The sequence below is a fragment of the Manacus candei genome, unplaced genomic scaffold (genome assembly GCF_025592945.1).
Source record: "Manacus candei isolate 608988 ecotype Guabito, Panama unplaced genomic scaffold, ASM2559294v1 h1tg000003l, whole genome shotgun sequence".
Classification (NCBI taxonomy): Eukaryota; Metazoa; Chordata; class Aves; order Passeriformes; family Pipridae; genus Manacus; species Manacus candei.
Window position 1 is genome coordinate 223068 of NW_026138051.1, and position 22125 is coordinate 245192.

Genomic DNA, 22125 nt, shown 5'->3' on the forward strand with positions numbered 1-22125 from the left:
TTTCAAAGACCTTAGGACACGCTATCCAAAATCTGTAAGGACCTCAGTGGGATTGTCTCCTGCCCCGGTGGGATTGTTCTTGCTTTCACCAGGCGACAGTAGTCCCCTTTGCTGCACCTCACCTCCCTTCTCAAACCTGACTTCCCTCTCTTCCATCAGGTGACATTGACCTGTCACTTGCTGTGCTCTGAGTTCCTGGCAAGGAGAGAGGTCAGTGCCAGGCAAACACACAGATGTCCTTGCTGTGGAAACTGCTGCGCATATATCCAGTGTATCTCTCAATTCAAGGTTTGCTGGAGAGATAAGATGCTTTGTGGTTTGCTTGTATATGCTCTGGCCCTTTTCCTTGTGTCTCTCTTGGCAAGCCTTGCTTCCCTTCAATGTAAATGACTGAGAGACAGAGCTGGGCTGCCTACTGCATCTCTGTAGTGCCTGAAAAACAAAGGCAGAACTGGTCAGAGTCTCTCAGCTGCAGAGGCTGCACAGAGTGGTTCTAAATTCAGGGGTGAGATGCAGCCCAAGAATTTGGGTTTGAAGGCTGAAGTTCTCAGGGCAGCTTGTAGGAGATAGCAAATCACTTGGAAAAGCTGACCTGAAAGTGAGGGGCCACCGAGCAGGGCCACTGGCCAGAGATGCATTCAGCTGAACAAACCACAGGCCTCCCTGCCAGCTCTCCTCTGTGATACAAGCAAGGATGGGGGGAGGGAAGCTTTCAAAGGACATTCTGTGAGTGATTTGAAATGAGGAATTTTTACATTAACTGCTTTTGAGGGGTGAAATTACAGAGAAATCCCAGTGATTCTGGGCATGGCTGGGCCATCTGATGTGCACCCATGCCTGCTGCTTGGCATCCCTGCTTTGGCATTATGCCATTGCCCTGCTGCTCTCAGAAACATGCCGTGGTGACCTCTCAGTAGATGGCAGCTCTCACTGACTGGGATTGGGGGTAGAATTTACTTTGGATTAAAGTCCTAGTGATACTCAGTGGTTCATCCCACCCTCCCTGCACTCAGAGCTGCTGCCCTGAACAAAACCTGAGGGGCAAATCCTGCAGCAGGAAAAAAGGAAAAGCATTTGTAGTATGAGCTGGGACTGGCATGAGGGTGCTGTGAGGCTGTGAGTGCCTGTGACCAAGCTTATCACATATTGAGCTGGGAAGTGTCACCCATGTTCAGCAAAAGAAGTGAGGCTTTGGTCAGTGATGTCCTGCAAATACAACTCCACATTTTCTCAGCTTATGTCCCTCCATAGCAGAGCCTCACTTGTTTCTCCCGTGTGTATCATGTTGTGGGAGCACAACTGCCCAGCCTACCCTCAGTAAACAGTGGGAGGTGGAAAGAAATAATTCTGTGTGCTGCTCTACCAGGTGCAAAATGACAGGTGATTTTAGAAATGTGATTTCCTCCAAAGAATGTTTTTGGTTTTTTTTAATCCTTTATGCATTGCCCATGGATTTCTCCACTGGGGCTGAGGGGTGTGTTTGAATGCTTGAAACTTGCCTTTGAAACTATTGAAGAATGGATTTCCCACCCAGCTTATAGAAAATTCTAGAAAATACTTGCATTCCTTAATGTCTTTAATGTTTGGGGTTTTTTTGTTTTGTTTTGTTTTTTTTTTCAGAAAGCTTAAGCATCCCCTTCCAACCTGAAAGCTTTGGGTGAAAAATTTTCATTTTGGGGTGAAAGCCCAAAACTTTTCACTTATTTTCAGAACTATGAATCCACTGTGTGTGTATGTGTGTTGAGGGAGACATTTTCTATCCAGTTCTCATGCTATAGTTTATTTCCCCTGTACAGATTGATTAGAGAGTCCAGTATTCAAGGTTTTTGCTTATACTGGCTACTAATGTGTTAATGCATCAAAAAAACTTGATTAAAGCAGATAGCCTACCAAACAGTGAGCTGTTAATTTGGTATTAGGGACAATTCAGGCTCTTGAAATAAGAGCTGTTCCCAAACTCCACAGAAGTTGTCTGGTGCTGCAGTTTGGGTCCTCTTGGGCAAATTGATTTACCTTGGAGAGGAGGGTAGACTATACCAGTGATGGTGTTTCTGGGAATAAATTAGTTTTCTTCTACAGAAGGCTTACTAGCAGAGTGAAATGAATGCTACTTATTTGTGCCTTTTTGGTACTTTTCAGCGGACAGTTTGGCAAATGAGCTAAGTGTGGCTGCTTCTCGCCACCATCATGCAAAGTAAGTGAATATTCATTTCAGAGGTAGAAGCCTACAGTACTGGGGAAGGCAATGATGTGGCTGGATGCCATCATGTCAAGAGCAGAATTCATGAGTCTTACTTTCACCCTATTGCTGTAGGAACTGACATGCCCCTCTCCTCCAGGCAGCAACCATCAGCGCTCCTGATGCCCTCTTCCAGCCCTCAGCTTGTAACCCCTTGTATGATTAGACATAACAATGAATATTGCTCCTGAACTGGGATTTAGTTCTGGTTCCTAAAACGGAAGTCTAATGCAGAACAAGGTGAGCATTGCTCAGGAACTGGTATGCAGAGGTGATGTTCATATTACTGTGCTTCACCCATGCCCTGATGGGCTGGACTGCAGCAAGATCCTTTGGTCCATCCTTCTTTCCTGCTTCCCCTCCTTCTTCCCTCCCTCCACCCCCAGGGAGGCTGTCCTACTTTTTTCCTTTTTTTTTTCCTTTTTTCTCCCCTCTCAGCTGTACTTATAAGCTTTTAATCTGACTGTCCTTGCAACAAACGACGGCCCAGGAGACACAGGGAGGGACCCAAAGCAGCATGATAGCTCAAGGCATCCTGGGGCTCGTGCGACCCTTGCGAAGTGGACTGAACGCGAGCAAAATTCGCTTCATTTGCCTCGGTGGGGTGACTGAGCAGCATCACAACCCCTCAAAGTGGTGGTCAGAAAGAGGCTTCAGCTCCACGCACAGGCTCCAGGATGCCCCTGGGGAATCGAGGTGAGTCAAATGCTGACGTGCCTTGCTGCGTCCGAAGGGACAGACGTGCACCCCTGCCTTGCCCTGCAAAAGGGAGAGGAGAGAGGCCAGCATAGCCATGGCCTGTGGGAGGTGATGGACGAGGCCACCACCTGAGGTGAGCAGATGCTGATGGGAGGAAGGTGGTGCTAGGACCCAGTCCAAGAGGTGTTACTCCCTGCCCCTGGAGCTGTGGGGACCTGTCTGAGGAGTGTTGCCCCCTGCCCCCGGAGCTGTGGGGGCCACAACTAGTGGCCTGGATCCAGCTCATGGAAGTGACAATGTGGCATAAGAGTCCTTTGGCCCCTCTGGCCCAGACACCAGCCTCTGAGAAGGGAGACAGGGGGCAAGGTGTGTTGGGCAGCCAGGCCATCAGGCTGTTGTGTTCCTGCTGTGGGGAAGCTGGGATGACCACAGGGTTGCTCTGGGAATTGTGAGTTCTGTTGGGTTTCTGGTCCCCTCTGCTGTAGGGGCAGAGCAGGAGGGGGAGGATGTCTGCAGCTCTGTGGGCTGTGACTGAGCTGTCGTGCCTTGTGGTGCCTGTGCTGGGAGATGGAGAATCTGGCTCAGGTGCTTGGCTGCTAGGGACAACTCTGGGTGCAAGGGCCTCTGCTAGCCCATGGCTCCAGTTTCCTGCCTCGCTCCTGGGACCAGGGACTTGTGCTGGGCTTTGCTAGACTGCTCGCTTGGAATGGGATACACGGTCTGTCATGAATGCTGAGCTTGAGTTGAGCTCTCTGGCAAAAACCCTTCAGAAGCACATGTTCAGAATTGTCTTTAAATGCATTTGGTCCCTGCCAGGGTGGAGGGCTCCTGACTGGTCACCTGAAAGGGCAGTCGGTTCAGCTGAGAGGCCTGGCTGACACAGCCCCTTGGGAGGCAGCCCTGAGGAGCAGAGGAGTCCAAGGAGGCTGGACATTCCTCAAGATGGAAATCTTCAAGGTGCAGGAGCCAACTGTCCCCCTGTGCTGAAGGCTGAGGAGGGGCTGCAGGCACTTAACACTCTTCTGTATTTCCACAGCAGGAACTATGGCAGGCTCCCTGCCAGCCTTCCCTCTCTCTGTTCTTTACAGATAGTTCAGAAGGAGATTGCAAAATAAAGGTGATTTATAGATCTCCTAGACCTGTATCATCTGGGTCAGGCTGTAGTCTGCTAGGCATTGAGAAAAAGATCCAACCAACATGCAGAAAATACAATAAACAATTTTGCTATCTGACCAGAGAGAAAAGTCACACTGATAACCCTGCCTGGTGGGATTTGTGAAGACTCATTATTAAAGGAATTTCTTTCTATTTGGTTTGTGCCTTATGAAGTTATCTCTGGCAGTACTTGTAGGCATCTTACTGCTTTGTATGGTCTTGGAAAGTATCTTCTAGGGAAAACATTGATAGGGAGAAGAACCACTTCCTTGAAACCCCTTTACTAGTTTCCTTTGTCACAGAAAGTTTGAGATTTTATTTTTTAAAAGGGAATAATCAGTTGTCATGCATTGAACTTGCATTGCTGAGTTTGTCACATCCTGGTAAGATCTTTGCAAAGCTCTGACCATGTGTCCTGTGATGCCATTCTAAAATAGTTCAGCGTAAATGAAGCAAAACTTAGTCTAATCAGTTTTGATTATATTTTCTTTAATCCTCGTTCAAAATTACTTAACAAAATGTGAAAGGAATTTTTTCATAGTTTCAAAACCACAAATTCAAAAGTAAATAAAAAATAAAAGCTGGAGACCTTGTTTCCAGTCTTGGGCACCCAGAAGCAGAGGTCCTCCAGAGGAGACTCGAGCCTGGGACTGATTCGAGGGATATGAAGACAATGAGACCAGTGAGTGTGTGGGAGGTGACTAAACTGAACAGTGAAAACAGGGGGTCATTGGGCTGGGTTTATGCCCCCAACAGAGGCACCTATACTGAGAATGCAGACAAACAGCTTAAATATTCCTTTCAGCCAGCAGAGAGAGAGAGAAGCTGCTTGCAGGTGCTCTGTGTGTCATGGTCAGGAGTGCTTGACGTCATCCCTGCTCTGGAGAAGAGTGAACTGCTGCACCCAGGCTTATCCAGAGTCACACGGGGGTCTGGCTATAGCAGCTGTACTTCCTTGGACCTAAGTGGGCTGTCCTTTGTACCCTGTGTGCTGGCTGCAGCTTGGCTGTCTTGGGGCTCATGTAACTGGCAGGAACAGTCAAAGCAAGGTTGTATCTCAGAGGAACAGCAGGGAACTAGATTTGTGGGAGGCTGGTGCAAAGATTCTTGTGGGGCTGATATTGGCTGAAGGTCTAGGTGCCTCAGAGATAACAGGAATTAAGTTTTCTGTCAATAAATGTGTGGGCAGCTTTGGGGATTCTTGGATTCAGCACTCTCTGCAGGCAGTCAGCTTTCATTATCTTATTGAAGAATCCATTCAGTTGCAGCACTAAGTGAAGTTTTATCACTTTACCATTTCTACTGTGTAACAAATTACTTCACCCATAAATTTAAACCAAACATTGGCCAGAAACCTGTCTATTTGTTATACAAATGGAATAAATCAGTCTGATCCACCAAAATATGAAGAGGGTTGTTTTAGTTTGTTTTATTTTGACATTTGAGAACTACTCTTTACAAGCTTATTTACAAAGAAATGTCTGCAGGTGTCTTTATGAAGGAGACTGAAATGTCTTAATGATGTTTTCTGGCTGTTTTCTTTGGGAAGCAGGGTGGTCTTGCATGGCTGTGCGTGACTGCAACGTGATCTTTCCTTTTTGCAGGTGGGAAACTCTTCCCTCTGCAGCACGGCCCAGTGCCAACTTCACAGCTGTTTGCATAACCAGAGGACCCTGGTTATGTTAGTTAGGCTACACTAACAGCTCAGGCATTTTTTGCAGCTGAAGCTCTCAGAAAAACAGGAAGCTGGCCTCCCGGGATGAAAGTACAGTGGTTCCTGTGTCCTGCTCCTGCTAGCTGAATCAAAGCACAACTACAAACAAAAGAGCAGAGAAAGCAAAAAATACTGTTTCAACTCTTCTTCACTTCCAATTTTTGATAGAATACAGGAATTGACTTTCCAAAGAGATAACTTTTGGAAATTTTTGCTCCTGAAGTCTTGCTGATGAAGTCCACATTTTAATGTATCCTTATTGACTTAGAGATGAACTGCACTGAGTTGTCAGCAGGTAAATAGAATTAGAGCTGGATGGTCATTGTGACTTACATGAAGCGGAATGAACAAGACCTGCAAAGTTGAAAGAGGAGAACATTTCTTCCCCCTTTCCCATTACATTTTTACAGGAATTCTTTCCTGTCTCCTATCCAGCTGGATACATCCCCTGTACTCCACCTCTGCCTCCTGTGAGTTAAGAAAGAGCAAAGGAAATTGTTTAAAGTTGATCCTTATATATTTGTGCTTAACATTAGAAGCAAATCAGCAGAAATCTCCACATTCTTTATTTTCCTTGCCACAGAGCAGAGAGGGGTTGTGCAGGCAGGGTCTTTCCAGCAACTGGTGTTGCTATCACAGGTACAGTTCGCATTAAACCAATTCCTCCTCCCAGTTTGTGACTTCCCAAGAGGACACCTGCTACTGAGGAGCGTGGGCACTATAGCAATTGCTCAGCTGATGATTCTGCTGTAACGTGTGACCTGCGGCTATGACAGTTTGTACTTGGTGTGAATTGCAAACACAGTGTGAAAAATCAGTAGATAATATAAGAAATTCTCACAGCTCTGAGCCATGTTTGCTGTTTGTTTCACTGGCCCCATGGCTTCCAGGAGAAGCGTTACCAGGCTTTATACCTGCACTTGTATTAGAAGAAGCTGGGTGTTGCTTCACTCAATCTTGTGTGAGAAAAATCAGGGGACTGTGAGATTGTCCAGTCCTCACTGCAAAATTTGCTCCAGTTTCAAGGCTTCATTTTGCCAGAAATGACAGCAGCAAAACCACAGAGCAGTGCTGATACTGCCAGTGCTTTGGAGTTACCAGAGCTGTGGGAGACAGAGGTGGATCTCTACAGGGATTTGGATGAGTGGTGTGTGTTGTCAGCTTCATGGAAGAGTAGAGAGTGGACACAGCTTCTGCCACTGGAGGATGCCCTGGGCTTTGGGGTGATGGGCACTTAGGCAGTGCCACACTGAGAGTTACTGGGCAAAAGGCCCAACTACCTCCAAGGTGCTGCCCTCTGTCAGTACAGGAGATGGGACCTTCGGGTAACCCCTTTTTCTAAGTGATCATTTGGGTATGTACACTAAGAAAAAACACTGTTTGCTCATGTGCTTCCCCTGGCAAATATAACACAATCTCAGAATGTACTGCCTTGGTGGGAAATCCCTGACACCACTATCAGGATGGCAGCCTTCTCCACACTTGTGTGAGAGCCTAGTCTGGAGGAGATGAAGTGGGTGCTGTTTTCCTCTTATTTATAGATCTCACAAGCTGTCAAAATAACCACCAATTTCTTCCGAGCGAGGATCACATCAGCTGGGAGGAGGTTACTCAGCCCGGGAGCTCTGTAAGTTGGGGATGGGCATGTCTTGTCCCAAGAAGGCTCCCTGAGATAGAGTTCAGGAAAGAAGTGGGCACTTCATTGAAGAAAAAGCAGCAGAAGAAGAACAGTCACAAGTAATCTCCTTTGGAATGGAACGGAGGAAAAAAACCATAAATGACAGCAACCCTTCTTGCAGGATTAGTATCTGATCCTGAGCACTTTGCTTGTTAATACATCACTCTATCCAGGATTAGCATCCCAGGCCCAGGACTTGCAAATGCTTTGCCTGCCTAACATGCTCCCTCTGCCAGGCTGCCCAAGCAGAAGCAGCAGATGCAGAGCACCTGTACTTTTTCATGCACAGATAGACATTTATTCTGAGGGATGTTTGATAAAGTGGGAAACATTTTGGGGCAACTCAGACTTGCTTGCCACTGAGAACTGTTTCAGAAAACACTGAATGTTTTCTGAGGTCCAAGGTGTAATCCTTTGAGAAAGTGTTGTATGCATGTTTCCCTTCATGTGCCATGTGTCTAGTGCTCAGCCAAAAGACCTCAACTGTGGTCATGCAGGAAAGGGGTGGACTCCTGATTTTTGCAAACTTGTCTTACAGCTCTGCAGGTCAGGTGACGGTGCATTTTATAAATCGGGATGGAGAGCGACTTACAACCACAGCCAAAGAAGGGGAGAGTTTGCTGGAAGTGGTAGTCAATCAAAACTTGGCCATTGATGGATTTGGTAGGTGTTGCAGAAGGATATATGTGTGTACTCTAAGGACCAGTGGGTACTTGGGAATAGTGCAACTGTACATATGCCACTGTTCTGCTGAGACCATAAAGCAAGCTTCCCTTCCCCAAAAGCTGCCTGCTAGGTGGCTTACCATGCTGAGATGGCAGTGTGACTTCACAGTCACCACTGGCATTCTAACAGCCTCTGTCAGCATGTTTGACTGGTTAGAGCTGATGTACAAATTTGAAAACTGATTGTGATCCTCCCAGAGAAGAGGCAGGCTGAAACCTGCATCCATCTGTTGTGTTTTCTGGCATCTCTTTTGACATGTTCCAGATCTGCTAAAGGACCTTTTCTCACACTGTTCCTGAAGATGGTCTCTCTCATGCTCTTATTTTTCCTGATTTGCTGTCATTACCTTGTTTCTCCACCAGGTGCATGTGAAGGAACATTAGCCTGCTCCACCTGTCACCTCATCTTTGACAAGGACACCTTCCAAAAGCTTGATGCCATCTCAGATGAAGAGCTGGACATGCTGGACTTGGCGTACGGACTCACTGAGACGTAAGCCTCCCTGCTGATTGCAGTAGATCCTCAGGCCTCTGAGGCAGGTTCAGCATGTGGCACCTCTTTCCGAGGGGACAGGGCTTGTTCTGTATTACAGTTGTGCCTCGTGAGCTGCTTTCTCTTGAGGCACAGGAGATCTTTAACAGGAGCTTTAGTGAAAACCCATCCTGGACCAGACATATCCCAGTGTGGGTGGGGAATTTCTCCCTTTTCTTTGGGAACAGATGAGCCTCACTTCATGTTTTCTTCTCAGATCACGCCTTGGCTGCCAGGTGTATGTTAAGAAGTCAATGGATGGTCTGACGGTGCGGGTCCCCATGGATGTGTCAGACATCAGGAGACAGCTGGAGGTTGGAAAGCAAAGCAAACAGTAACTGGAAATGACTCCTGCACAGCTCACATCCTCATTTAGGTGTGGCAGGGTACTTTGCTTTTGGTTGACAATATTGCTTTTTGTGGCTGGCTTGCAGTAGACCATAGAGATTTGATTCAGTATAAAATGCCTGTTTGGCAAATCCATTATTTAAACAAGTTTTAATGCTTAATAAGGTCTTTGGTACGTGTTTTAAGTGCTTAAATGCTCGGCTGAATGCAACTGGACTGAAGTGTATGGCTTTATATTTCCCTGAGTGGGTGTCAGTAAACATCTGTGCTGTATGTGACTTGCCCTGTCCTTTGAAATTTAAGAATTCTGCTATTATGAGTAACTGCTCAGAATTTTCCAAGGCTTGGCTCTTTAAAAGTGGAGCAGATTTTTCCCAATATGGGAAGCTTAAGAAGAGATAGCTGTTCACAAGTCAGTGTGTTGATGGGCTTGATGTTGTAGGTGGCCTGAGTTTGGTCAGCAAGAGCATACTGATAACACTTGCATGTTGACTGTTCCTGAGAGCGGGAACCACTTCCATGAACTTGAGATGTTACAGGTCCCTGAATTGTTCGATTGCGGGATCAGCCACTGTCTCCAAATGTTAAATTTTCCCATTGCTGTACTATCACACGTGTCAAATAAAATTCTAATAAGGAGGCTTTTAGACCTATGAGATGTGCTTTTCTGGTACCATGAGCCTGGCTGGAATAGAATGAGTTGAATGGAATTTGGTGGGGTGCATTGAGCACAGCATTACCAGCCAGTCAAAGGCGGTGATTGTGCTGCTCTACTCCTCACTGGTGTGGCCTCACCTTGAGTCCTGTGTGCAGTTTTGGGCACCACAATATAAAAAAGACATTAATCTGTTAGAGAGTGTCCAGGGCAGGGGCCACGAGGATGCTGAAGGGTCTGGAGGGGCCACATGAGGAGTGGCTGAGGGCACTGGGTTTGTTCAGCTGGAGAAGAGGAGCTGGAGGTCAGACCTCACTGGGGTCTTCAATATCCTCCTGCAGGGCAGCAGTGGGGCACGTACCGATCTTTGCTCTCTGTGACCAGTGACAGGACGCGAGGCAAAGGCTGGAGCTGTGTCAGGGGAGGTTTAGGTCGGATATTAGGAAAGGGGTGGTGGGGCACTGACCAGGTTCCCCAGGGCAGTAGTCACGGCCCCAAGGCTGCCAGAGCTCAAGGAGTGTTTGGGCAACACTCTCAGGCACATGGTGGGATTCTGGGGTGTCCTGTGCGGGGCCAGGAGTTGGACTCGCTGATCTTGATGGGTCCCTCGCAACTGAGGATATTCCGTGATTCCACGGTTGGGAGATCCTCCGGAATGTCGGTGTACCGCGGGGCCCGGGCGGGGCTGCGGTGGCAGCGCTGGGCGCCCGGGGGCGCTGGCGGGGCGGCTGCGCTGGGTCCGCCCTCCCTGCCCTCCTCCTCCCTGCCCTCCCCTCCCTTCTCCCTGCCCTCTTCTCCCCTCTCTCCTCCCTCCCGCTCGGCCCCGTGCCCGGAGCTGTCTCGGGGAGCTGGAGCCGCGGTTCGTGTCTGAGAGTCTCTGCACCTCTGTGCCTTCTGACTGCCGACACCGGCCCTGTCCCCCTCGGCGTGGCCCGGGGTCCCTGCTGACGAGTGATATTCTGTAAATCCCCACAATAGACTTTGACTTCCTCTCCGGTCCTTCATGCAAAAATCGGTACAAAATTTTATCCATGTAAGAATTTTATTCTTAGCAGAAGGCTACCTGCGGGGCAGATTTCCTGGCATAGGCCAGGGCAAGGCCAATCCTTTCCCAGGGTAGCCCTTTGCTTTGTCATACATCAGAAAACTCCTCTAGCCTGTGTCTGTTTCCCCCAAACCTCTGTGCTCCTCCAACTTGTCTCAGGTTTACTGTAAGAAAGCAAAGAGAATAAAAATGAATTAAATGAAAGCAGTAAACCCACCACTTTCAGTACCACTTCAAGTCTCTCCCCACTCCTGGTGTCCCCTTGTAGCCGAGGTGATCGGGAACTTTGCAGTCCCACTCCTCCACACCCGGCCCGGTGTGAGCTTGAAGCTGGAGCCCAGGCTGCTGCTGTAAAGTGCCAGCTCTCTGCACCTACAGGGCAGGATGGCAAGGGAGGGAGCAGCTGCTGGCTCAGAAGGGTTGAGTGACTTGTGTTTGTTTTCAGAGTGTGGGTGACCTTCGAAGAAACAGTTTCTAGAACAAGCTGTTAGCTTTCAACTGTGGGGAGTCAAAGTATCCCATGCTACTCTTTGGCAGGGCTGTCTGTCTCTCAAAGGTGCCCTGGGATAGCAGAGAGGCCTCTGCACAAAGGAGCTACCTGCAAAGGATTGGGGGAGAATACATCTTTGGAGACTGGCTTTCCTGCCAGTTGGAATGTCAGAAATAGGATTGAGAAGGTTAAAATAAACCACAGCTGCCCCGGGCACTTCCGTCATATTTCTGTCAGCCTGCAGAATAAGAAAACAAATCATACATGCTGAGCAGAAATGAGAAGAGGGTGAACTGCATGAGTCATTTCTCTTCCAGGCAAATGAGTTGGACTTGTATGGCTTTGGTCTATATTGGGAGCAGGCCCTGAAGGCTCCTCACTTCCTGGATGGCAACCATGTGACATGACTTCCCGAGTGACTGTCTCCAGTCAGGCAGTGAGTAGGATTTTCAGTATGTGTGAGGCCAACTTGGTCTAAATCTCTCTGATCTGAAAAAGGGCAGAGAAAGAAGGGAAACCTATTTATGTGTCAGGGCTGTACATTAAGGGAAAACGTGGCTTTTCTGGGGCAGAAAGCCAACCAACTGTTTGTGTATTTGGTACTTCTTGTTATGAGTGAGCTGGGTGCTGTGGAACTTTTTCAAGACTGGTCTCTCAGAGTTGCATTATTGTCTGGGTCATGAAAAAGGAGTGCTGCAGATTTCCATGCCCAGAACTGTGGTTTGTGCTACATTTTACAGGATATTGTTTTGTTTTAAATATAGAAAAATGATTATTAGAGGGCTGGGTTAGAGCAGCTAACCAGGCAACTGCACCCATATTAGGCAGCCCCACTTGTCTCAGTGTTTCTAAAAATTAATTTCTTTTTAACTTGCTTGTAATTCCTTTAGGTGCTGCAAATTGTGAGCTCTTAGTTTCCATTTGGTCCAGGTCCCCTTTGCTTGACCTGAGCCCAACCACTGAGCCAGTTTACAATCAGTTAGAATACAGAACAATCTCTCTTCCAAGAACAGGCAGACTTTTCATATGATAGTTAGTGCTGTTTCACCTTCTTGAAAAGATAGGAGTAATGCTCGAGCTGCTGTGGTAGCAGAGGGTTCCTTGTGGCCAGCCTGGCAGACCTCGGCTGGGAGGTGAGTGCCTTTCACAGCACAGCTGGGTGCTTGCAAACACCACCACCCTGACACAGGGGAGAGGGAGCAAGGGAACAAAAGGCGACCAGAGCACCACAATGACAACTTGTGTGTCCTTTATTGAAATAGTTACAACTGCAGCTCTGGAAAAAAGACTGTGAATGCCTTGTTGCTGTTCATGTATGAGGAAAATGATGGTGGTGAGGGGGTTGTGTTATGATTATATACACCTTTCATTATACAAGGGCCACAAAGGTGATCAGAGACAGAGTGCGCCACATCTCAGTGTTAAACACCCAGCATCTAACAAAACAAACCCTATACAGCTTGGAAAGAGGGCTCTGGGCTTCCCCCTGGCTCCCCTGCCCCAGTATTTGATGGTGTGAATTTGGAGTGCTGAGCCAGGTTCCTGTCACTGACCCTCACAGGCACCTGGCAGATGAGTGGAGGGATCTGACACCTAAATCATTTTACAGCAGTGGCTTCCCCCTCTGTGCAAGGACTAAACCATGGCAGTTGTCAAGCAGCTCCAGCTCTGGCTAATCACAGACACTCAGCAGCTTGCAGGGGCACTTACTCCACCAGCACTACCTTTCAGTCATTAGTATTCATGCATTTCTCTTGTCCTTCACCCATTCACTGTACACTGAGTAAAAGAAGTGTGGCTCTGAGAGAAACCGCCATAGAAAACTCTCATGCAACTTTCAAATGAACCATCCCAAACCTTTAAACCATTGAGACTTTTCCCTATCAAGCTGATGTGGTGCTCTCAGCATCTTTTTAGAGCTCAGCTGGCAGCATTACAATCCTCTAACAAGCCCCATGATGGCTATGCTGCTTCTGAGCATGGCTTTGAGTGGAATCATGGGGATGCTCCAGGAGTCCACTGGCTGTCTCTCTTTGGTGGTCCCCACCAGCAGCCTGCTTAGTGCATCCCTGCCTGGAACTTCTCCAAACTTAATTCTGCTGGAGTGCACCGGGCCATGTACTCTGGGTGGGAACTGTAGTGCTTCTCTGAGCCAGCATCAGTGCTGTTGAAGCCTGGGCAGTCTCAGCGTATGGACTGACAACTTTCTGGCTAGATGGGACTTTGCTTCAGCATCCACTTGACAACATTGTTGACAACTTCCACAACTGTTTGATCTCATGCTAAAGCCAAGTCCTGCTCAAGTCCCTCTTAGCATGACCAGGAATTTGATTATTATTTGATTATTATGCTCCATCCATACTGCCTCTGGAAAGGGACATCATTTACAGAAAAATAATGTCACCTTTCACTGGGACTGAAAGGACCAGCTACTCCCAGAGGACACTGAAGAACATTCATAGCCGTGTCAAAGTGACAGTGCTAAAGTCCTTCATAGCAACTGTGTCTCTGTCAAATGCTAGCTTTGGGGAAGGTATGAAAGAATTAATGCACAATTAATTTAGGAAGAAACAATCTTGAGGTTAAAATGTGACATATGCTGTCTGTCAGTGAGTGCTGGACTTTGGACTCTGGGCTCCAGTTGGTATTTTTGGAACCCAGACTCAACCAATAATGGATGTGGGCTGTGAGTTAGACCATGGGGGACAACAGACGAGCAGAGCAAAGCAGCAGTGATTTCTGGAATGGTGGTGAAGGATCTTCCTTTGGATGAATGGTGGTGATGAACAGTGAATAATGGTAAGTTTTGTGCAAGTGTAAAGATTTTTAACTAATTCTGACAGAGCATGAGCTGTCTCAATTCTCCAGTCATCCACACACATCGGCAGCTGACTGGAGAAAATAAAGCAGAGTTTCTCCTTTCCTGCTATAAAAAGAAATAGAGTCAGGCCCTGTACAGGTCAGCTAATTCATGGACAGGGAGAGTGTGGTGGCATTCACCCCACTACACACCCAGCCAGTGAAATCTCTTCCATCAAAAAAGGGCATAAAGAAAACAGAAGGACAACCCCCCTGTCCCCACCCTTCCTACCAAAATGATTATTGAATCCCAACATTACATACACATTAGTGTCACTTTACACTTGTTGTCCCATGCAGCCTGCTAAATTCTTTGCACCCTGATCACACATTACAGAATATTTTCTGTTGCATTACACAAAAAAATATTTAGTTCCTCCACATCCATTGCCCTAGACAAATGTTTCTTCGGCAAAGGCCACCGTGTCACGCTCCTCTGCAGCCACGTCTGCCAGCGGTTGACTCCTGAGCCACTCCACCCTGCTCTGGAGGAGTTCATTCTCCACTGCTTCCACTTCCACCGTGGGACAGGGCTCTGTTTCATCGTGCTTGAAATACTCCCTGATGGTTTTTCGGATGTAGGCAGGGAGGATGATGTGGATGGTATGGCTGAAGGTGTCAAAGCCCTCGCTCTGGGTTGGCGCCTGCGCCGTTTCCACTGGCTGGCTCTCCACCTCCTCGGGAGTGGAGGCACTCTGGGGGCTCTCTTTGTGCTTGGCATGTGGGGGTGGGACCTTTGGTTCATGGTGGTAACGCCTGGAGATGGACTGCAGAACAAGGGGGGTGTTCTGCCCATAGAAAACTGTCTGGGGGATGTGGACTCTTACAGTCTGCAAACCCTTGGACAGGCTCTGCTCATTGCTGCTGCTAGGCAAGTCACAACTGCTGATGTTTGCCACAGATCTCTCCTCCTTCTCCTCTCCTGCTGGAGACCCCCAAGAGCTTTCTTTATCTGGGTCTACATAAAAAGTTATCTTAGTGCGCTTCAGGCTTTCCTGGCTCAGCAGGCAAGCATCAATGCTTTTGGTTTCTATGTTCTTCACTGTCTTCTCCCTGTGCTGCTGGTGGCTGACCTGTGGGGATGTCTTGCTGGATGGGCTGGCAGCTGGGAATTCAGGTTTTTGTTCAATTTCTTTGGTATAATCCTGGTTCCTGAGCCCCAGGCTGTGGCACCCTGCACAACTCAGCTGTATCTCCTCTTCTTCCCAGTCAATGTCAGTGAGTGGGCTTCTCACAGCAGCTCTGCTGACAGATAGAAAACTATTCCTCTCTCCAAAGCAATGACTGCTCTCTCCAGGCTTGGGTTCATACTCATGGAAACTGTCCAGGTCACATGGAGGTAAAAGCACAGAAGACATGAGGGATTTGTGCCACTCTTTTGGGGACCTCTTGGCAACCTTGGGGGACACAGCATGAAGCCTGGCAGAAGTGCCAAACATGAACGGCTGAGATGAGACATCTGTGGGACTAATGGCTGATGACTCTGAGCAGTACGAGAAAGCACTGTCTAAGGAGCTGAGTGAGGAAGCAGATGGGGAGGTGGTGGTAGAGGACAGGCTGGAGAAGCTGGACCTGTTGGACGGGCTGGACTTCTGAAGGCTGAGCTGCTTCACCCTGGAGCTGGTCTGAGGTGATTGCCGCAAGTTCTGCCTGGCCTTATTAACCCCAGGGCTTAGACCTTCATCAATCAGCTTCTGGCTCTCCGCTTGCAGCTGCCTGAGCCTGTGCATGTAATTTGTGTGGCTGCGCATGATGGTGGCATCGCAGCTGGACTGGCGGGCCACCGGCTCGTGGCCCTGGGCAGGGAGCTGGGAGCTCAGGTAGACACTGGGTTCTGATGAGCACCGGTCCCGGGCCAGGCTGAGCGAGTGGGTGGAGCCGATGGAGCAGAAAGAACTATCCTCTTCCAGGAGGTCATAACTGTCTGTACTGGCATTCATTCGGGCTTTGCTTTGGTAGCAGGCTGTGATCTCACTGAACAAGTCCCAGTCTTCCTGATCCTCATTCAGTAACAAGCTGCTGGGTGGTTCAAAAATGGCATCTGCTTCAGGTTCCAGGTGGTGCTTTGGCCCCTCTGGGTCACAAGCAGAAAACTCCAACTCATCAGAGGAATCACCATGCTGAGCCAAGCCTATGCCTAGGGCAGAGGACACAAATTAATTTGTTGCCATATATATAGTACCTTACAACCGAGGCAGGGAAATTATATCCAACCCATAGAAAAACAAAGATGATCCATTATTTTCACAGGGACTAATAAAAAATTCTGTCTTGATGACCTAAGCTTGGGCCTGTATTCATAGGTTAGTTAACAGAGACAACTCCATTGCTTTCCATTCAACCATGTGGTTTAACTTTACAGACCTAACCTGGAAAAGAAAAAAAAGACTGCTGCGACATGACAGTGCTAAGGCTACACTAAATTACTGCAATGGCTGGAGTAGGTTGAACAGCAGCCCCAGAGAGAGGCAGCCATCCCCAGGGACACATTTGAGGTTCTGTTCCTCATCCCTCTGCTTTGCCATCTCCTTCTGCCTATGCTTGCCAGGCAAAGGGAAAACCAAACTCAGCTTGTTTTCAATGCATTTCCTTAGATGAGACAAGAAGGTAAAGCAAACTCTTTTGCATGAGGACTTTACCTATTAAAAGATTTTAAATTTCTCTGGAAGATATAGACCCACCAACTTACCCAGAGATTCTGCTGAGTTTTTGGACTTCTTTTTGTCAGGTTTTTGAAACAAGGAAGCAATATCACCCCCAAAAATCTCTCCTGAGTTTTCAATCAGGAACTGCACTAACAAGGCCACCTAGCAAAACAGGAATTCACAGGTTTAGTTTCATGAAAATGGAGCTAGCCATTTACAGCAAGTAAAATCATTCCCAGATTGTTCCTTTTCTTTTGACAAAGATATAATTTCCTCAAGAGGCTGTTAATAATGTGGCAATGTGTCTGTATGAACTACACCTGAGGCAAGAATATGAGCTACATGAACTGCTACTATGAGCCAGATACAGCATGTTCTACAATTTTCCTTACTCTTGCTAACACCTCATAAGCTACAAGCAAACATTCCTCCCCTCTGGTGCACTGCCATGCTCACTGCTTACTTTGTCCCAGCTGAAGTGGCAGTGTCCAACTTCAGCTGCTCCAGTTTTTTTGTGCTTGCTTGACAACATAGGAAGTCCGTCTGGTAAAAGCAACTACTGCTTCCCTTTCGACCCTGAGGGGCTAAACCCCCCTCCTAGTGTGGGCACAGCTGCACAGGGAAAAGGGCGAGGCCTGGACGCCATGCAGCCATCACTGCCACTGATGTTATGCCCTCCTTTAGCCTACAAAATACAGTGAAAGGGGGAGACATACATGAGCCCAAGCCTATGGAAGATTACCTTCTTTGTAGACTGGCTTTCCTCCTCAGGCCCAGTGGGACTTGGTAGCCACAGCATATTGGGTGCTATGCAAAGAGCCAGGTTAAAGGCATTCATCTGATTCACGCCGGAATTCTGCTCAATATGATGGAGGACTCCAAAGAGGTGTCTGAGTAAGATGAGGTTAGCCTCTGGAAGCTGGTTGACAAGACTTTTCAGGGGGTGGGAAAAAAAAACAAACAGTGGTGTTCACAAACATCTGCTCTTCAAATACCAGAGGTTGCTTCTCAAAAATTTTTGCCCTGTTCTGCCCCTTTGCACCCAGTCTGAGACATTCACATTTGATAATAAAGTGAGACTGTGTCACTACCCTCCACCAACTCATGTGAGAGCCACAACTCTGCATCTATATTGCCTATCTGCTGTGGTCCCAGAGCTGGAGGGACAAGGAACTTGGGTCTAGAGCATGTGGGAAGGAGCCCACAATGCCTTGACAAGACGGGGCCCGCCTGAAGGAGACGCACCCCGCTCCAGGCCAGCAGCACTGCCGTGTCCCGTGCTACGGACACTGCGGAGGAAGGAGGCGCAGGCCAAATGGTACGGTTCAAAAACTGACTTGAGCCATGGTTGAATATACTGGATATGCCACAGGAGGCTGATAAGCTGCTCTTGCTCAGGGCAGCCGCTTCAAGGCAGTAAAGCTGTTTTCAAGGTCCCAGTGACCACTTTGACAGGGCTGTTTCTTCTAACTGCCAATATGATGATCAGTGCCATTTTGTCCACATAAGAAAAAAGTCACTGTCATTAAGGATCTAATTCTTCTAACTTTGGTGTACTCCTGGTAGCTGAATTATTGTGCTTTTTCAGTTTACTGGTTCTGGTAATTTGAACTGGTCATGAGAAAACAATTTTATAATCGCTTCTCTGGGGTAAGAAATGTTAATGATGTTCATAAAAGACCACTGAAAGGAAAATGTTCTGATTAGTGACACTGGCCTTCAGCAATAGCTCCACTATGGCCTGGAGCATTGCCAGGAATCTCCTAGAAGATGAAGGCTATTCTCAGGGCCGTATGCTCCCCCTTTTCCCACCAAAAGAAGCTTTGACAAAGGCTTTTACGAACCTTTTGATAGCTTCAATCTTATGTGCCCGATTTTCCGTGTCCACAGCTTCCATCCACAGTCCATGCAAGTCTGAGGATAGAACACTGTCAGGTATATTTCGGAGAAAATCCTGAATTAAATATATATATGCAGAGCAGTCTGGTCAGTTTTGAATTCCTGATTTCGGTTTCACAATGCATATAGTCACTGCTTATTCATATTAAGCACAAGACAAAACAACATGACACAAATATGTTTATCCTCCCCTCCCACACCCATCAAGCTGTCCTCCTCAAGTTCTCCCATGGCAGCACTGCAGAATAAATAGGCAGCCCTCCTGTTTTACCCCTTCTTCAGACCACAACTGATCTCTGCTGCAGCAGAGGACTCAGCCCTGAGGCTGTGCACAGATCTCTCTGAAACATTCCTCAGCTAGGAGGACTGCTGCTTTTTCACAGGGGACTATTTAAAAACTCAGTGTATGTCTTGCGTTGGAAAGTGCCTGAATATCCTCCCAGTCAACAGCTTTTTGTATCAGGCCAACAAGAACATGAGACAGGGATGGTTTTTGATGCAGTTGATGTCTGAATTATTCTGACCAATTTGCCAGTGCAAAATATAGGCTTTTTCTTACTAAAACATGGGTCTTATCACAAGCTTCATCCCTCAACTGCCACAACCCCTCTGCTTGGGTTTAACACCTGCTTTCCTTCTTGCTTACTGGCTGATCAGAGGGTGAAGGCTTGGGGTCCAGAGAGCACAGGCCAGCTCCTTTGAGCTGTCTGGGGGGTTGCAGAGCAGTTGCCCTCAAATGGTACAAGTCCTCCCAAAGCTCCTGAAGCCTCTTCTGTGCATCCAGAAACAACAAAGAGCATCTGTGCTGCTGCCACCAAAGGGCTTCATGCACATGTCAGGGCAGCATCTGAACTGCTGAGTGTGGGCTCTGGCATGTTCTTTGGCACTGGACAGACACCATGGCTGTCTTGCAGGTGGGCATCATTGTATTTCCTGCTGGAGGTACTTTGGTCCAGGGAGATACAAAATGAAGCCCTGTCCTGAGGGCCACTGCACGTCTGCACGTGAAAAGAAGTGTCAGGCAGACACCTCTGTGCACACAGATGGACCAAGCCATCAGCTGAGAATGTACCTTGCTGGGAAATGCTTTCTGTTCCTTGAAATCTTCCCTACCCATAAAGACTCATGTTGCTTCCTTAAAGAAGGAAGGTACCATTAGCCCAGACAGCTGAGTTACTTGGCCAAACATACCGTGATGACAGCTGCAGCCACAAAGACTGACTCTCCATCCACCTGAACATCATCTCCAGAGTTCAGCTTCTCTTTCAACTCCTTGCAAGTCTTGGCATTGGCAGACCGTCTGAAAATGCCCCTAGTAGAGGGACCTTCATGGTACAACAGGAGCAGCATATCCTAAGAGAAAACCCAGTTGTACTTAAAAGCCTAACTCTTTACCCTCTTGTTTGTGTGTATTACACTTCATGTGTTGTAACATAATCAATAATGGGAAGAGAAAAATATGAGAGATTTATCCTGATTTAACCAGGGACAAGAACCTGACAGCCAAGTTGCATGTACAGTTCCTGTGGGTATGCTTATCCTGTGACAAGCATGAGACCAGAGGACTCTTGTAGTGAGTGAGGTCTAGGCTATGCAGCACGGCAGGATCCATTGACATTGCCCCTTGTCAGCTGGTGGTGACCTGGTTGGAGACACCCACTGAAACAGGACAGACATCTGTGAATGAAGTGATATGATTACCCAGAAGAAGGATGTTCCTGCCCTTGTTACTGAGCTGAATCTGAAACTCAAGCAAATGATGGTCCTCTTCCCCATTCAAATCTCATAAATACTGTAAGTGGCTTTAAATTCTGGGCTAAACATGTCAAGTTTGTATCAGGACAAACAGTCCAGACTGTTCCTTACCATGATTGGCTTGGGAAGGATCCCATCAGGACAGACAGAGGTCAGGGACAGGCCGAAGAGCTTCCGTGGGGTAGTAGGTGACTGTGAAGGAGGGCTGCCCGTGGGAGTGCTGGTGCTGCGGCGCAGGGCCCAGTCAATCAAGGACTTCTTCCTCTTGGTGTGTTTCTGCAGTGACTCTGAAGGAAAACACAGAACTCTGTTACACACCTTTCTGTCCTTCCTGCTGGCCAGTGAGTGATCAGTGATGGAGGTGGAGTTCACAGCAAAACAAGGACTTCCTACTCTCCCCTGTTTATTAACTGCACTCTCAATGGGGATGGTCAGACAATATACAGCAGTGAAACCACTCTCAACCATCAGCAAAACTCTCAATCAATCACCATTCTTCAGGGAACCTTCCTGTCTGTGCAGCATGAGAATCTCTTCACTCTTGTGACCAGTGACAGGACTTGAGGAAACAGCATGAAGCTGAGTTGAGGGAGGTTTAGGTTAGACCTCAGGAAAAGGTTCTTCCCCCAGAGGGTAGTTGGGCACTGAACAGGCTCCCCAGGGAAGTGGTCACATCACCAAGCCTGACAGAGCTCAAGGAGCGTTAGGACAATGCTCTCAGCCACGTGGTGGGATTGCTGGGGTGTCCTGTGCAGGGCCAGGAGTTGAACTTGATGATCCTGATGGGGGCCTTCCAACTCAGCATATTCTGTAACTCTATGATAATTACCTGCAATTGAAAGCTAATCAAGGATTGAAAGCTAATTCTGAACATTTGCAAAGACGAATTTTGCCTCTCTGTCAGGTATGAGATCAACTCTAGGATATGTATATGATGCCAGGAAGAGTCTGACACTGCCATGGAAAGCAGCAAAATCTCTGCCTGGCTATAACGCGCTCCTGCAGCCCCTACCTCTCCTCAGCTGCATTGGAGCTTGGAGTCTGCGTTTCAGGACAAACTGACACTGCTTTTCCTTTGGGAGCTGAGCAAGGAAGGAAGCCTCTGTCCCATCAGCCAGAAGAGTGTTATTGTTGGTTCTTTGTTGCTGGTCAGCAGAGTCCCGGAGACAGCTCAGTGCGATACTGAAGGGATGTTCATGCCCTGTTGAGCAGAGTTGTGCAAAGAGCAAGCAAAGATGCAGAGCTATGTGAAAACAGCTCCAAATCTGGGCAGGAGGAAGCAGCCACATCCAATGGCTCCCACTGCAGCTGGGCCTCTAAACATTACTTGAAACTTCCACGTGTGGACTGAAGAGGCCAGGGCACATCCACACATGCATAGGGTCATTGCTTTACAAATAAGTTTATCCATTTAAACCTGGCCAGTCAATCCTCATTAGCAGCTCTCCAGAACATTCTGCAACAAAGCACTATTGCAAACTGAAATGCAATGAAAACTAAATAACTACCAAAACAGTAGGATAAACATGTTAGCTTCCTAACTAGAGGCTTATAAGTCACCAATGGACTATCTAAAAATTCTGCTTCCTTCAGTTTCCAAAGTGCTTTCCTCTGGACCTACCACACTCTTGCTGAGTGACCACCTGACTGCAGCAATTTATTTGGCTTCTGACAGAGCCTGAAGGCA

At 47.7% G+C, this 22125-nt stretch overlaps 2 protein-coding genes across 4 annotated transcripts in view; one reads left to right on the plus strand and one right to left on the minus strand.

The window, feature by feature from the left end:
• The first annotated feature begins 2464 nt into the window (after nucleotides 1-2464).
• LOC127469404 (adrenodoxin-like) lies at nucleotides 2465-9781 on the plus strand. Of its 2 annotated transcripts, XM_051783629.1 has the most exons (5): nucleotides 2465-2479; nucleotides 2678-2935; nucleotides 8024-8148; nucleotides 8574-8703; nucleotides 8960-9781. In XM_051783629.1, exons 2-5 carry the CDS (start codon nucleotides 2757-2759, stop codon nucleotides 9078-9080), a joined length of 555 nt encoding a protein of 184 aa, XP_051639589.1. In that variant the 5' UTR covers nucleotides 2465-2479; nucleotides 2678-2756; the 3' UTR covers nucleotides 9081-9781. The 2 variants fall into 2 exon arrangements, with proteins under 2 accessions (XP_051639589.1, XP_051639578.1); XM_051783618.1 differs by lacking the exon at nucleotides 2465-2479 and having other exon boundaries at nucleotides 2599-2935; nucleotides 8960-9749.
• A 2720-nt stretch (nucleotides 9782-12501) lies between these two features.
• Nucleotides 12502-22125, minus strand: part of LOC127470145 (rho GTPase-activating protein 20-like) — a 31651-nt gene continuing 22027 nt past the window's right edge. For both annotated transcript variants that reach the window (XM_051785353.1, XM_051785357.1), the window contains exons 9-15: nucleotides 21451-21639; nucleotides 20550-20725; nucleotides 19875-20036; nucleotides 18629-18738; nucleotides 17527-17716; nucleotides 16829-16946; nucleotides 12502-16276 (exon numbers count right to left, since the gene is read on the minus strand). In XM_051785353.1, the coding sequence (XP_051641313.1) occupies nucleotides 14532-16276; nucleotides 16829-16946; nucleotides 17527-17716; nucleotides 18629-18738; nucleotides 19875-20036; nucleotides 20550-20725; nucleotides 21451-21639 (2690 nt within the window). In that variant the 3' untranslated portion in view covers nucleotides 12502-14531. The remainder of the gene's footprint in view (nucleotides 16277-16828; nucleotides 16947-17526; nucleotides 17717-18628; nucleotides 18739-19874; nucleotides 20037-20549; nucleotides 20726-21450; nucleotides 21640-22125) is intronic.